General features: G+C 31.5%; 1 protein-coding gene and 1 long non-coding RNA gene across 7 annotated transcripts in view; one reads left to right on the forward strand and one right to left on the reverse strand.

Annotated features, from left to right (window-relative positions):
* Positions 1-395: 395 nt before the first annotated feature.
* The window catches only part of LOC129913127 (putative epidermal cell surface receptor), a 29,423-nt gene continuing 12,285 nt past the window's right edge, over positions 396-17,533 (reverse strand). For 3 of the 6 annotated variants that reach the window (XM_055991645.1, XM_055991642.1, XM_055991641.1), the window contains 7 exons: positions 10,790-11,000; positions 10,097-10,726; positions 9,834-10,037; positions 6,686-7,312; positions 2,544-3,575; positions 782-1,009; positions 396-560 (listed from right to left, as the gene is read on the reverse strand). In XM_055991645.1, the coding sequence (XP_055847620.1) occupies positions 553-560; positions 782-1,009; positions 2,544-3,575; positions 6,686-7,312; positions 9,834-10,037; positions 10,097-10,726; positions 10,790-11,000 (2,940 nt within the window). In that variant the 3' untranslated portion in view covers positions 396-552. The remainder of the gene's footprint in view (positions 561-781; positions 1,010-2,543; positions 3,576-6,685; positions 7,313-9,833; positions 10,038-10,096; positions 10,727-10,789; positions 11,001-17,533) is intronic. The other 3 variants (XM_055991643.1, XM_055991644.1, XM_055991646.1) reach the window with 3 other exon arrangements.
* LOC129913129 (uncharacterized) lies at positions 459-1,127 on the forward strand. Its single transcript, XR_008771985.1, has 2 exons — positions 459-574; positions 829-1,127. It is a non-coding gene; the product is annotated as an uncharacterized LOC129913129 (long non-coding RNA).

Raw genomic sequence — 17,533 nt, forward strand, 5'->3', positions numbered from 1 at the left:
TATGTATCCATTTTTGTTGATACGTTGGACAGTACCTATTAATTGTTACAATTTCTCGTCCAGCATCATTTATTTCGTTTTGAATGCGTTAATTTTTATTATTCATTAATTTTCCAAAACTTTTGTTCGTGTCTTTTTATTTTATTTATTTATTTTTACTGTCAGTTTCGTAAGTTTTTTTTTGTTTCAATCATTTCAATTTAATGTTACATAATATATTAATATATTTACAAAACTACTTTCGAAGAAATCTCTCGAAAAGAAGGATAAAATAGTGAATTATTTTATATTTGCATACTAAAAAAAGTTAATTAAGAACTCCTCTTTTTTTTTAATGGTAAAAACAAATTATTTAACCGGAGTATAGAGTTAAAACTTGCAATTAAAAACTGGAGTAAGAAATATAAAAATATTTATCATAAATGTCTTTTTTTTTTAGTATAAAAACAAAACAAAAAATTGGAAAAAAAATTAAAAAACTAAATATATTTAATGTTTATTTACAAAATCCTTGATCCTATGACTAACATTGGGCTGATGAGTCAAAATCCGCTACAGATCTAAAATTTAAAACGTAATTATAATCAATTTATTTTTATGATTCTTTATCGCAAAGGAGGCACGCAGAATTTGATTTGGTAATGATTATTGCAAAATGGAAGTAATATTCTGACTATGGCAATCATTTATTAATTGTTAGCTTTCCAATCAAAACACTTTACATTGTTGCATTTGATTAAATCAAATGCAACGTTGCCTCCGATGCTTTTAGTTAACGTACTCATTGTTTCTTGCTGAATTTCAACTTTATAAGATGGATTGTCATAGGCAGCCTCACATTTTCTTGGCGGTGTAATGGTTGCAGTTTGATGAACCCTTCTTCTCGAGAGTATTAAAAGTAGGACTAGATTTGACATAATAGCAAGGGCAGCTATCACCGAAACAACTACAAGTGGTCCATAATAATCACCTACTGGTTGCTCTCCAACACTAGCTGTCAAAAGCTTACCTGAAAGATATTTAAAAAAAGAAAGTTTTAGATTTTTTTGTGGAAATTAAAATATAATAAAAATAATAAATTTTCCGCGATGTTGGTTGCTTTGACAATATATATTATGTATCCCGTTCATTGATTTTTCTTTTATGCTTATCAACATTTAAACGTGGGGTGAAAAGATCAAGTTCTTTGAAAGAGGTTTTTAATCTCTATTTTTTTTTTTTCAGTTAAGAGACCAACTTTGAGATTTTGGTCTTTCTCTAACTTGACAACTTTGAAAAAGTTTTCTTCAGAGCTATTTGTTAAGTTCTTTTCTTAAAGACGTAATAAAATAGTCCTGAATGGAATACATACAAGTAATAAGATGTTCCATAAAGTATTCAGCAAATAATATAATCAATAGTGTTTTCTTTTAGGCTTCTTTTAAATTTGTATCGTAAATATCAATATTTTTTTTGTAAAATGGACCTGATTTATAAACAGATTTATTAGAGAAACTTTCTAAGTTCAAACATGTTTTTTTCATTTTTGATTTCATCAATTACTTCTCGATAGTAGGTTAAAGATATAATTAGCAATGATTTTACTTTTATGTTTAAAGAATCAATATCATGACAATGTACAATAGTTGCAATTGATTCCAGAAATATGTTCAATTACGGTCTCTTAATTTTATTCAGTGAAAGATATCGTGATTGATGACTTTTTGGAGCATTTCTGACTTATAGCGTTTTCGTTTGGTCGTCCGGGACTGTCCGGAACTCTCCCGAACGATTCTGAAACTGATCGTTTGGCACTCAATGACAGTTCTAATTCTAAAAAGAAGAGAAAATCGATTCCGAATTTTGAGGCAGAATCAAAACCAGAATCACGCACACATGTTAACACTTAAGACGTCAAAGTAATGAAATGTCATTCTTTGTTATTCATTTCTCAATTTCAAGATTTTTAACTATGCACAAACTTTAAACTATATTAAAATAATGTGAAGAAAGAAAACAAAAATAGATAACTTAATGATAATAAAAAAAAAAATAAACAAAACAAAACTTTCATCAGACGTTCGCATTTGATGTTTCAAAAATACAAAGAAACCCAAACTTCAGAATAAAAAAAAAGTATCTGACTCTGATCGTTTGGCATTCCGGATCGGACAGTCCCGGACGCTTCTAAGAATTCCCAAACGAAAACGCTATTAGTGAAAACTACGTTATAAGTGTAGATACAAAAAAAAAAAATAAAAAGTGGCATATCGAGCATTTATTCGGACATTTATTTTTTAAACGGTTAACTTCTGTACCAGTGGCAGAAGTCTAAAGTCTAGCAGTTAAATTGTCTACAAAGTTCAGGGCCATGACATGAACATTTTTTTTTCAATGTCCCATCTTTTCAATTTTTGTTATTCACTAAAAAATCGTTTTTAATTGAAAAAAGTCTTGAGTGGTGACTGGTGAGTCTACATATAAAACCAGACCAATAAATCATTGTTAGTCACATCACAACAATAAAACTTATTTTTATTTGAAAAACAAAATACAAAACTTACCAGTTTTGGCTGGAGAAGTAGGACCTCCTGGTTTTGTTACAAAATTAACAATATTGGTCTTTTTGATTTGTCCATTTGTGAGATACATTTCAAGCCAGAGAAGGTATTTCGTACCTGACTTTAGATCCATTATCAATGTTCCTGTTTCGGAATCATGTTTATGAATCTTAAACACACTGGAATCTTCTTTGCCGGAATCACTCCGGTATACTGCTCTATAAATGTTAACATATTTATCCTCTGGCTCAGGTACACCATTCCAAGATACTTCAACCGAAGTTGATTTAACTTTAGTCACATTAACATTCACATTAAATGCGAAGATATCAATCTCAGGTGCAGTGCGTATTTTGATCATATTGCCAGCTCTAATTTCAGCTCCATGTCCCGGATATGGAACATAATATAAACCGAATTCATATCCTGTATCTGGTTTAAGATTCTCAATTTTGTATGATGTAATTGTCCTATGTATTAATGGTGTTGCATCATAAACACTTCCTGTCAATTCCTTGTATCTCAATTCCACACCGTCCACATATTCCAAAACTTCATTTGTAAGTGTTTTCCAACTCAATTGAACCCAAGTTGAATTAGTATTACTAGCAATTAATTCGGGGTCTTCAACATTTTTTAAGATATCTTGAAAATCTGGTCTATAATCTGAGATTGGTGGAGGTGGTGTAATGGAACGCTCTGGTGGAGTATGAACTGTGTACACTTGGCTAGTTGGCTGTGAATTCAAATCCTTTAGAATTAGTTTTATCTTGACTTTGTACATTGAGTTTGGCTCAAGATTGGGTAAGTCAAATTCTAATTGTGATGTTGCTATGAGATCTTCTGGAGGTGCAAAGACTTGAGATTCCCAAGCTGATGTATCGTTGATATTGCGATTTGTATAGCGTAATTCAACTCTTCCATGTAAATTAACATATGCTTCTGGTACAGTAAAAACAATGCGAACTTTTCGAGGATCTATGGCTTCTAAGGTGATAACTTGCAGATCGGATTGAAGATTATTTAAAGAATGGCCTGAAATAAAAGAAATAAATTATGATTTTAATACGTGTTATTGTAGGTATAATCTAACAAACATAAACATTAAGTTTGCCTAGTTCAAGAATAGGATTTTTAGTACTATCCACTTATTGATTTGTATGTTTTCTTGACCAACTATTGCGAAAATTAAGAAAACCAATTATTTACTATTTTTTCTCAGTATTGGGAAAAATAAAATTAAATGTTGCCCATATTGCACAATTTTTTCGGCCCTTACAATAAACAGGCGAAAAGGCATCGATTATGCATGATTACCGAGGAATTAATAATTTGAAAATTTTTGTGGCCCTTTCTGAATTTTATTGGTTTTAAAATTTCTTGTTTAAAATGTGTTAAAATGTGTTTTTTCTTTTATGTTTAATTCTTTTGCGTTGTTAATTTAACTATGTACACAAATATTTGAAAAAAAAAACTAAATAAAATTTACGAAGATGTTCTGGACAGCAACGAAACGTTAGATGAAAGAATTAAAAGTTTTGTTTTCAGTTATTTTTTTTTATTATTATTTTTTATTACCATTTGATCATTCCGGATTTTTGCTTTTTTTTTGCTCAATATAAATTTCTGATAAATTTGAACAATTGTTTACCCCCGCGACTCCGAATACAATTTTGTCAGGAACTAAATCTACTTTTATGCCCTAGAACGGTAAGGAACAATTTTTAAGACATTACCCTTCTTTTATATCTAATAGAAAAAAGCAACACCTTACTCCCAATCACCATCCAAATATATTAGATTTCAACAGTATTTCTTTAAGATTTTAAAATTTAAATATTAAATCAGGATTGAATTTGCAAACTGGTCGGTAAGCAATTGGAAAAGTGTGCTTTTCAGTGATGAAAGCAAATTTTAGTTGTTTTCATCTGATATCGGAATGTGAAAGGAAAGTAACATGCTCAAAAGGAAACGACAAAATGTATCATCTACTGTTAAGAACAGTGGGACTCGATTATGGGGTGTTTTTAAGCTGCAGCTTGTGGTCGTCTACATGAAGTCACTGAAATAATGGACGACCAATACTAAGAAATTTTGGAGTCAGTTTCCATACGCAGAGGAATTTATGCCTCAGTAGGATAATGCTAAAAGATTATTTTACAACCAAAAAACTTGTGTCTGAGAGTGGTCATCTCAATCGTCTTAGTTTACCAACCCGTCTTTTTTAAATGGCCCGCAAATTCTCAGTTGGGCTTAAATCACCCGATTTAGAATTTGTAAGCTATTTTAAAAAGATGCGTTGGTAAGACAACTCATACTTCTAAAAGTGCTCTTTTTACAGGTTTAAGAAATGAATGAAAGAAAATTCCTACTTCATTTTTTTCCCGAGAAGTAACCAAAAATTAAGGTTAATGGCAGAATAATAATTTTTAGAACGAAAACAAAAAACACGGTTTTCTAGCTCTTAAAAATGTATGCGTATCTGGAAGCTTTCTCGCAATTTCAACAAAGATATATTTTATATTCATCAATACACATTAGTGTGGTCCACGTTATAAGGCAAAAAAATAAACCATATAATTCATTAGTTCCCCACGCATTATTTTGCTACAGACATCGATACCAACACATGCTGAAAGTTTTAGCTCTCAAAAGTAAAAGTAAGAGGGCGCTCATCAGCTTTGGAATGTTAAACTTTGTTACCCTTACCTTACCCTTAATATCTGATTATATTGTATTAGGACTTGGCTTGAGGTTGGAATTTGGCTTAAACATGATAAGCACGCATGTTCCCGACAACCATGTAAATGATTTTCATGTTTCTTTGGTTTTGAGTCACTAGCTCGTATTTCATTGATTATTCTGTTATGTTAACTTTAAGCAAAAAATACTTACAGACGAATTTAAATGAACAAAAATTATTATCTGTGAAAATATCACTTAACTATTGGTTTTTTATGAAAAACTTTACCACATCATAACTTAATCCACTTAATAAATCAAAACAAGAGTTAATTACTAGGCATGAGGACCCAGCTATAACAGCATGTGAGCAAAAACTTTGAGCCTGTTGAGCGCCCACTTACACTTCACCTAAAAAGCTGAAATTTCACGAGTGTAATACAAAACACATATGCAACCAATTTTTGAGTGGGGAACAACGGAAATGTAAAAACCAAAAAATTGGACCACCCTAATACACATAAATGTCAAAAATGTATCCTCAGATAAATATTCAAACCAATTTACACGTACAAAGATTTTGCCCAATAAATTTGTGATTGATTGTATTATTTTTAATTGACAGCAGATTTTATATTTCATAAGCTGTTGAAAGTCACAAAAACAGAAGAGCACTTTAAGGGTTTCTGAACGTAACGCGACGAAAAGCGTGAAGGCCAACCCATAGAATCCGTCGAGTGCATTACGTCGAAGCTTTCAACTGAATGCCCGATAAAATATGAAGGTTCTTATGAGAACCAGCCCATAAGCGACGGATCGGACGGATTACGACGGTTGTGACGGATTAAGAAGCCCAACTTTCTATTTTCAAAAAAAAATCAGCTCGATTTTTGTTTTCTGAGTGCACACCGGGAAATGTCAGAACTCAGAACTGTGTTCTTTTCTTCTCCGATTTTATGATTTGTTAACTTTCATTGCTTATTTTTATTATTGACGAAATTGTAATAATATCAAAAAAATACATTTAAGACCGCATGGCATTTCCGAATTCAATAAAATATCTAAATTCTTTTGTAGAGTTCAATTTTACAATGCTGGATATAGGTATGCGGTAGCGACACGGGTACGGTACGGGTACTTGTATGAAAAAAATCCAAACAGGAACGTCAACGTTCAGATGTGGAGTTTTTTCATACAACACCTCTTACCACTACCACATACCTTTCCGCTTTAACTGGCTTTTAATGAATGTATTAATAATTTAAGTTTAGTCAAAGTTTTTTACAATATAAAATGAAAATGTGGAAAATTGTTTCGATACAAAAATGAGCATTGAAGCATAAGCTAACAATGAAGTGCAAAAAATAAGATTAGCATAAGCAAGCATATTAGCCACCACCATTATGTTAAGCTTTAAACATTTGAAAGAGAATAACAATAATAATGAATATTTGAGTCTCAACCTGTTTGAGTTCTATGTCCTTGTTGAGTGATTACTCCTGCTAACGAAAATAGATCTGGATATCCGGAAAAAGCATAATTTTCTCCATCATAAACTAAAACTGGTGCTTCGCCTCCTGTCATCTGCTCAAGACCAGAAACCGGAGAAGCATAGCCTGGATATTGGTTATAGCTTATTTTATTTGGGTCGTTTATATGGAATTGTTGTAAAACTGGTTTGGATGAACTATGATTCTTACGATGAACTTTGTTTTCCTCAACAATATCATAGATATCAGCTTCACCTCGTGGTCTATCATGAATGTCTTTTGGTTGATACGGATTAAAATATCCCGAACCATCATGTTGAGGGCCAAGTTTTTTATTATATACATAAGGGTTTTCATATTGTGTAGAAATTCCACCATTTTGGTTACCATATTTAATGTCATTATTTTGTTGCAGCACCTCGTTGGGCTTCCTTGAAATTTTTTCTTGGTGAATTTTTGGCTTTGTCAAATTTTCTTCGTTATGTAATTTTCCATCTAAAGTTGGGTAAAATGGTTGAGCTGAATTTAAGTTTTTTTCATTACTTTCCACATCTAATGAACTCGATGACACGTTATTATTTGCTATTGAAGTATGATGTTCTAATGATAATATGATTTTAAAAAAGACAAAAATGGAATTTGAAGAAAAATAGAGAGAATAGTTAAATGATATTGATTTTTGCATCGAAATTTAAATTGTTCTAAATGAATTATGTAATGTATATATGCTATAATGTGTTGCACTATATTCATATCATTATAATTTCTGCGAAATAATACTACAATACTAAGCGAAATGGGCCAAATAAAAACATGCAAACAAAGGCCTTAACTGTTATAGGCATGATCTAATGTTATAATCTTAGGTACGAACTGCTTCATCAAGCTTTTTTAGCGAAAACCAAAATCGTGTGGAAATCAACAAGACTTATACACAACCTTCCAGTGTTGCGTGAATCTCATAATTTATCATGATTCTCATGATATTTGACCCCCATCTCATGATCTCGTGAATTCATTGAAAATCTCATGATTTTTAAAATTTTCAAAAGAATAAGAAAACTAAATATTTGTTAAAAACTTAATTTTAAAACAAGCATAGCTATTTGCCAATTATAAATCAGCGATTGCAACTTTCTTACTATAGTTTTAAAAATTTCGAAAATGGTCTATTCTGACAGCTTGGGATATCCACTCTTAACTTGGAAATATCTCAGGAACCAAACCTCTAATCTGACTTAAAATGTGGAGTAAATCCGGGGTACTCCGCAGTACTAAAATTAATCCGGAGTAATTTTTTTTTTACACTTTTGTGGCGTTAAAGAACACAAAACCTTCAAAAGTGCAAAAATAAGTACTAAAAGGGTACTCTCATTAGAGTGAAAGAAAACGACATAAGAAACTTTTTGTTTTCAGTTATGAATAGAACTTAGAAAGACCTTTCTTTTAATGTCTCATTCGATGGATTCGGAGGAAATTTGAAAAAATCGAATTTTTTTTGACAAGGGGTCAAGTAATTTTTTTACCGCAATGCATAGGCCTGTTCACTGTGAAGTTTTATCTGTAAACCAAAACTTGTTTCGAGACATTGGTCAAAAGATATCGGCTTCGGAATGTAAGAAAAAAAAAAGAAAAAAATAATTATTGGTTCGAAATATCTCAAGAACCATACGTAAGAAACTTTTTGTTTTCAGCTATTAATGGAGCTTGGAGAGACCTTTCTTGTCTCACTCCATGGAGGTGAATTTTTCAAAATTCTCAAAAATCTGAAAAAAATAAATTTATAATTTTTTTACTGTTTTTCGTATCCTAATGTACAAAAGGTGGGACTAGTGTCGGACGCCATGATTCCTCCTGCAATCCCCCAGTAACTCACTGTAACTCACTGTTGGTGGCATTACTAGTTAAAATTTGAATGTGAATTTAAATAAACACCTGACGTGTTTTTAAAAATAAAACTGAAAAAGTGAGTGAAATAATACCAAATCAGCGTTATTTCACTTTTTCTCGGTTAAATAAGACCGATCGTCAAAACTAGGGGATATTTCTCTTTCGCAAAAAGGAAATAAGGTTTAATTTTGAAATTGGGCGTTATTTCACGAATTACATTTTATGATGATAGATGGCAAGATTGTTCAAGCAATGAAAAACAAACATACTCTTCAAGCAATTGTGTTGTCTGTGGTGCAGAAATGAACAATTTATCTGCCTTGCGAGCCAAGCCATCTAATCAAGATGAATTATATTCATGAAATATTTATTACATTTAAGTTACAATTTAAGTTTCAAGACTTGGAGAACCACAAAGAATACAATTGGGATGAGAGAAGAAATACAAAACGAATTCAGTCACAATTGTTTGAAAAGCTCGGCTTAAAAGTTGATATTGTTAGACAAGTTGTTTTTTGACAATGGCAGAAATAACCAAGGTAGGATCGCTTTCAAAAGAAAAAAGCTGAAACAAAGACACATTATCTAAAAACCGATAGGTACTTTATCAGTTTAGAAACAGCAAAAAAAAAATTAGAGAATGCAAAGTGTTTAATTAAGATTTTATCCAAAGCTGTAAGACATTTTAGCATCTGGTTTTCAGAACTTGATTGAAAATTGAAAAGGGAATTTAATTTAAAAAAAATTTAATTTTGAGTTTGAAAATTATTTTGAAACATTACTGAGGTTGTATTTGAAGACATTTGTATGTATTGTATGTATTTTAATACATTTTTGTCTATATTCTACAGTAAAACAAAAATAGAACCCGTCCAGATGGACGCATATTCCGTCCAGTCTACCATCTGCTAATTTGGCATTTGCTTATCCCACCACCATCCAACAATTGCCCAAAAAAATCAATGCCGCGAGTGAGGTAAAAAGCTTGCAACCCCGTCTATTTAGCAAATATAAGAACCGTTCAGAAATTCAGGACACACAAATCAACCGGGGTCTTGGACTAATATATGTGCAGATACACAAATATGGCAAGATATGTGTTAATCTCTGGGACAATCTTAACTTCGATTTAGTTATAGTTTTATAAATAATGAAGCAATATATAATATAATAATTCTTTGTCTTTCGTTTTTTATACAATTTCTAAATCATTAAATTAAAATTAAATTACCATTAGAAATAGGCGGAGATACTATTCCAGTTTCAGGAGCTGGAGCACATGCCCAATGCTTACAACATTCATCCTCAGGTATTGGAAGCAATCTTGCCATATATGTAGGACAAGGCAAGTCGTTTGGTGGTAACGCCAAAACTGGTGGACAAGCTGGGCGACATTCAACCTTTCCATTTTCACAATAACAATGTTGCTCACAACCTAAAACTCCGCAAATTATTTATACGAATTTAAAATCACATCTTTACAAAATATCTCACCTGTTATATTTGAGGGAATTTGAGACCAATTATCAAATGTATGACCTTTAAACTCACATGTACCATTGTCTACGCATCGCATTCGTTCTGGACAGCATTTTGGAGCAATTGCTCTGAACGAAGCTGGCTCTGGTTCCCAACGTAAACAATGAGGATCGAGAACATCCAAACCAAAGCTTGATGGACAGTCGAGTTTGGCACAGTGAATGCCTTCTTTTGTGCATATGCAAAGAGCATCACACCCATCATGGAACTGTTGTCCTACCTTGTAGCTTATGCCTTTTGCTACACATAAGTCCGAAAGCTGTGCATCTTCATTTGGTGTTATAGAATTTTCATTTCCAAGTTGCGATGTTGTAGGCGATGGAGTTTGTTCATGATCATCTAACGTAACATCGCACAATTCAAGCTGACAACATATATCTTTTGGATCCTTAACTAGAACACATTTTTCTAAACGGGTATGATTGCGTTCTGAACATCTAGGACGGCAGTTCATTTTACCACCTTCGTCGCAGTGACAAATTTCGTCACAACCAATTTCTAGACGCTCACGAAATTTATAAATACCTCCGTTGAAATGGCATTCAATTGGCGTTGATATCACCTCAGGTTTGATTATATTGGAATCTGAAAAAAATGATAAAAGTTAAAGCTTAAACAAAAAAGTTTCATCGATCATTTTCATTTAACCATTCGTTGAAGTTGGCATTGTTGTTGTTGTTTCAGTACATTCCATTGTAGCACAGCACTCGTCATCTTCAAATGGAATCTCATGACAATTGGGTTTTTCGAATGCTTGTCCACGTTTGAACAACATTCCAGAGCATCTAGGCTTACAAATCCATTCACCGCGATTGCAAGAGCACCGTTCATTACATTCGCGATCCATTGTTTCTCCATTCTGCAAAAAAAAGAACAACATAAAATGTAGGGTTGTTGCAAATATATACTACAAATTTAATGTACTCAAAAAAGATTTTTTTTAAAGATCATACTTTTTTTAATGAAAACGGATCTATGAAATTTTTTGAAACTTTGTTTTCATGTGTCTTTAAATTATTTTTTCTTCGAATGGCTCGAATGAGGGATGTGTGAGCTTAAATTTAAGGGATGGAATGAAATGTTTGAGGAGAGATTTTCTGAAGTATGCATGTCCGCCCGCGAACGGTGGGTCAGACTTTTTCCTGGGATAGTATTTGCTTAACAACACGTACGGAGTGAGTGAGCTTTCCTAGACTTACGTTTAGTGTCCAAGGATGCATGACTAATATCCTCGAACAGCCCGTTGTGCCAACTAGAATTGGTCCACAGTTTATTCTGATAATATAATTATAATGCACGAGATCATAGTGCTAGATTGGTTTTAGAATATCTTCAAGACATTAGTATACCAACTTTGGATTGCCCATTAGATATCTAGATTTAAACAAGAAATATAGATATTAACTCAAAAGAACTTATCAAGTCTAGGAAATGCTGAAGAGACGCGTTAGCGACCGAAATCCATCTCCAAGTAGTCTTGCTGAGCTGAAAACTACAGTGATTAAATTCAAAGTATGAAGGTCCATTCAAGGAAGCCTTCAGGTTAAAAACACCATATCTCGAGAAATTGAGCACGACCGAACGCTGTCAAGAAGGCAGTTTCGAATATGATCGCAAGGAGATATTTAAAAAACAAAATTTGTACTGAAAAATTTGTCCCATAAAATCCCCAAAAAAATTTTTTGAAATTTTGACAAAAAGTAATTTTAGGAGATTTTATGAGACTTTGAATTTTTCAGTACAAATTTTGTTTTTTAAATATCTCCTAAACGTAGGGTGGACAAACGATGAATTTTTGTTTGTATCCATTGCCGTTTGAATTTTTGGGACTTTTCAATTTGCAGTGGAGGTACACTGTGGTGTATGCGTATTTTTTGAGAGTTGCTATAAAAAATTCTTTTTGGAATATCTCTTAAACAGAGGGTGGACAAACGATGATTTTTGGTATACGTAAAGAACTCGAGGTGGAAAAACGACAGCAGTTTGAATTTTGGATAAAAATTGATTTTTGGGGATTTTAGAGAACTTTCAATTTGTCAGTGCAAAATTTGTTTGTTGGAATTGCTACTAAACGGGGGTTTCCAAACTTTAGATTTCCATGAATTAAGTAAAATGAAATTAAATTTAAATTTAACTGAATTTTAGCTGATTCCACTTATTTTTAGCGGAAATACATAGTATTATTTTAGGGTCGGATTTAAGGTGGGTGAATACATTCAATTGGCATCAGAAATAAAACAATTCAAAATCAGGAGGTCTGCTGGCATTTTATTATTTTTTATTTAAAGAAACAAAACACGACATTCTGATAATAATAAGTGGCATATTGCCAAAACTATCCAGTAACAATCACAATATATGAGAATATTTTCTAGCTTCATACCAGACTTTATAGTAGTATTTATTTATTTAAATTATTCTATGTTTATAATTTTTTGATAAGCCGCTGTACATTACAAAACAAAAATGGTTCGTGACTTTTCCTATAGAGGTCACTATAAATGTTACGTTACATAACTTTTTACCAGTGAATAATCAAGACAATATAAGTTTAAAAGTCATAGCGGAACAGATGAACAGACATAAATCCATTATACATTCATAAGCACATGCTTACTTACCGGTCAAATACACAGTCTTCTTTTGGCTTTTCCGTTTCCGGTTAAGAATTTATTACTTCTTTATTTCGGCGCCTTTTAAAGAGTATTTATTTTGTTTATAATGTATTATGTTTTCTGTTACATATATGGAATGAAAAGCAATAAAGCTTAGATATCATTAGTGTCAAAAAAATTAAGAATATCATCATTGAATATTTTGGTATTTAACAGAAACAAAGAAAACTATTTTTTGGTAAAATTTTTAAATAAAAAAAATTCATTTGGCACCAATATGATTTTTCTACAAGATTTATTTCGCATGCTACTATTAATTAGGGTTTTACCACACCATACATTTGTATAGGTATCGACGTACATAGTAGATAGTTGACAGATATATTTTAACATGTTTGGAAGCCTGCTATAGCCCATTGCTGACTCAGCTTATCACCATGATGGTTTCGTTATAATGCCACCTTAAAAGTAAATCAAAAGATCGGTTTTGGCGAAATCAATGAGTAAAACATGTCGCAGACTCATGGTCGTTTAGTAGGTATTTATGTACATTGTACATATCTTGCAAATCTATTAGAAATGTTTAAAGCAAACCTAATAGATGTTGCAGTCAAATAGGTGTTATTGGCTTTCATTAAAGTGTATATTTGTTTAAATCTAGAAGCAAACTAGTTGGTATTTCAATATTTTAATGCAAGATTTCACTTTTTCCCGTAAATAATAATAACAGATAAACAAGACTAAAAATGGCTCGGCTCGTCTCGTCGCGTCGCCGCCGTAGCTCGCCCCATTCAAATTCCGAACCACACGTCTGTACACATACATCTTGGACTTGGTTTCTTGAATTTTAAATTACTGTTTTTGCGTCATTGATGGCTATTGCTGAGGTGAGTATATATATAGATGTATTTGTGTAGTGTACCGGTTATGGCTCACGGAAATTCCAAGGTGAATGTTTTAAGTAATTTAACGAAATCATTTAACAGATATCTACCATTAATATTCAAGGTAATATGACAAATACAAAACAATAATTTGATTCAAAGTTCATAGCGCAAAAACTATAAGAAACAGTTTCAAGTTATGTTAACTTTGTATTAAAAATCAGTAATCTATACGATAGAAACTTCTTGTACCTACCTACATGACTAAAAACACATGAAAATAAAAAAAAGTATTAAATCTAATAACATTAAACTGCAGTTATAGTCTTGGCACGAGTGTACCAGGGACGAGTTTGGTATTAAATGAAAGGTGGCGTTGAGCTTGTTATGTCATTTATGGGAAAGTTGAGATATTAAGGTTGAAGTTGCTGATCTCAAAATAAAATTATAATTGTTTTTAAAAATGTATAGTAAAAATCATATCATACCAAATAAAAGGTAGGTATTTTTCTTCTTATAGTTGCCTTCTAAGTTTTAAGCTATTAATTTGGAAGTGCAGTGTTTAGACTGTTCCTAAAAAAAATTAGACCTATGTTTAGTACTAAACCTGCGGTCTAACTTCAAACACAAGAAATACTGTATTTAAGCAGTTACTAATACGAGCAAAAGCAAACGTCAAATATCTAAGATTTTTTTTTCTGATAAAAAATCAACAAATATTACCTATTTTTAATCTATGTAATTTTCTTCAAGTAAAAAGTCAATGGATATTGTAAAACAAGAAGATTTTGATATATGTACCTAATGGAGGATTTTGAAACATTTATTGAAAAATTGCTACAGTCACAAAAGTAATCTAAATTTAAAAAAAAAGGTTCAATCCATTTGAGTTGAGGGTTGAGCGATAAAGACAGGTTTGTCTGTTTTTGGAACAAGTTTCAACAGCTTTAAGATTCTTTTACAGAAATATTCACCACAGTGATATACATAGATAGTTAAGAAAGACAGATTTTTTTAAAGAGCTGCATAAGAACATCTTATTTTTTTTAAACTGATCTTTATGGTATTTGTCATCCAACAGTTAGCTGAGTAATAGCAACAAATTCAAGAAAACTACAAGTGTAGAATTCTAAAAGACAAAATAATTTTTTTTTAGATCGCAAAATTTCCGGGATTTATTAGCACAATAGATTGTAAGTACTCACGTACACGTACCTACACATAAAATGTGCTACGAAAATCGTGGGAAAGGTTTCAGCTGGGCGTTTCCTCAATCGAAAAGGATACTATTATCTTTCATGATTGTCATTCATGATTTCGAAAATTATAAATCGCAATTCGCAATGTTTCTCGATTGTCTGGGATGCACAATGCAAATTTACAGACATCGTTGCACAATCTAGAGGTTCCAGATAGATGCTCGTATAACGAACACATGAATTTGAAAAGACACTCCCGGAAGACAGACACAAGGAACTCAGAAAGTGTAGTTCTACTTGGAGCATGGAGTGTATTTTCTGTCTCAAATATTTATTAACTCCAGGAAGAAATGTACAATTTCGCCTGTCGTCTGTGCCATATCGCCACCGGAAATAAGATAGAATGCTTAAATGGACAAAAAAATTTTCGTTCCATATTTCAGAGACTCCGTTTCGATTTAAATAAACTCTTCAAAAAATGTTGTAGCAGTAGCAGTTTTGCATAACATATGTACATATAACTAGGGAGAGGAAATTGTCGTGTAAACAAAATTCTTTCTTGCCCCAGTCGCTCCTTGATTTTTGAATTGGATCAGATGATGTATACTTAAACCAAGAAAATCCTAGAAATTTATAAATTTTTATTTCCAAATCAAAAATTTATGAAGGATATGCTGAGAGAAGTTTTTATTTCTAATTTGTTCATCAAATTATTAAGTACCAAAAAACTGAAATTACTTTTTGGTGATCGTTTCTAGATTTCTTATTTGAAATATAAAAAAAACAATTATTCACTTTTAAAGTAAAAAAAAAAAAAGAATCTATAAAGATAAATTATTCAAATCGACCAAGAAGTTTAGTAACGACATAAGAAAAGAAATTCTTTTTTTTGCGGTTTTCCCATATTATATATAAACAGAATGCCTTTTTTAATCATATAAACGGTTTAAATATACATAATTCATTAAAATTATGAATATTGCGTTTTTCACCACCACTCTCACTTTTATTTGAATTTAATCTTATTTATTATTTATTAAAACAAGACAAAAATTTTAACGCGATTCAATGTTTGTGAAATCATAAGCTGTAAAATTTAATATTCATTCATTTATTTTGGCGAATGTTCAATAAACCTTAAGTTTATTAAAAATGTTTATTCGAAGAAAATTCGCTTTGGATCAAATATGAATGTTTGCAAAAAGATTCAATTTTCTTTCACATAGTGTGCATTTTTAGCATTGGTAGAAAATTATATAAATACCTTGCAAAAAAGTTTGTTTTGTAAAGTTTTTAAAAAAGACCGAAATTCTCTACTTCACCTGTAAATTTTGTATCAGTTTTTTGAACAAAATGTATGTATAATCAGAAGGGCCAAATCTTAGTTTTGAGGTGGGTATGATTCAATATACCAAACCCTTCAGAATTGAAGCCTTGTCTCGAAAAACAAGATTTGCTTTTGTCCACTTTTCTCTTCTTTTTTTTTATCCATTCCTTTCTAAATGATGACATTTTTATTTAATTTTATTGTATTATTCAGTTTTATCTTTTAATATTATTTGAGCAGTTTAAATTAAATTACGTTACGTAGTTGAAAATGTGCGTAACATAACCTGCGATGAAAGGGTTGTAGAATTAGCTAGAATAATGTAGTTTGTATTTTGACAATTCGATGTTTATTCCAAGAGAAAAATGCGAATATTTGTTTATGTAGAATCGAAAAAAATCTACCGGCAGAACATCCACTAAAATTGTACTCACCGGGAAAAAAATGAACAAAACTAAAAAAGTTAATGGTATCCAAAATATACGGGTAATTGTTGGTACCTATATTATTTATTGCAATGGTGGGCTGAACCTTAACGTCAGGGTATTAATTCGTCGATTTATCCAAAGAAAGCCAATAGTTCTCAGCAAGATGCAGTGTACAATGAAGGCAAACACGAAGGTCGGTTATTTTGTATATCATTGTTTTTGTTTCATTGGGGCAGCGCAGAACATATAGGTACAAGAAAAATTGCATTCAACAGGAAAAACAAGGCAAAATGTATAGAAATATATTCACAATCAAGGAGAGAGGGAGTACGATGAATTTTAACGTTTTCAAAGCACAGAAATTACCAAAATGTAATTTTTTTTTTATTTCGACAAAATCTCGATTTATTGAATAAAAAATACTCGCGAGGAATAAAAATAATTAACAAAATTGTTAAAATTATTGAATTACAAGGTTCCAGAGTTAAATCAATAGATTTATTCGCAAAATTAAATAGATTTATCACGGAGAAAAAACGATTCAGGCAGATAAAACAAAGTCAGAGCTGTCGACTTCCCTATATGTATCTTCGACTGTTATTGGTATTGAAATATGTTTTTTTTTATTAAAATCAACACAAAATATCTTCGAAAATGATCAAAATATTTGTATAATTACTAAATTGTTATGACATGATAGTTCGTGGGAGATTCGCTATACGCCATAAATGTCGAATAAGGAATATATTTGAACACAGATTTGTAACCAAGGCATCAAACTTAAAAAAAATGGTAGTTAAAAAATGGTAGTTTTAACATAACACGTCTGACCCCTATTTAAAATGATTTCAATTTCTGTTGAACAAAGACTGAAGGTTTCCTTACTCTGTCCGTTAAAAATTGTCAGTACCTTCATTACTTATGGGAAAGCTTTTAAAC

The sequence above is a fragment of the Episyrphus balteatus genome, chromosome 3, assembly GCF_945859705.1.
Source record: "Episyrphus balteatus chromosome 3, idEpiBalt1.1, whole genome shotgun sequence".
Lineage (NCBI taxonomy): Eukaryota > Metazoa > Arthropoda > Insecta > Diptera > Syrphidae > Episyrphus > Episyrphus balteatus.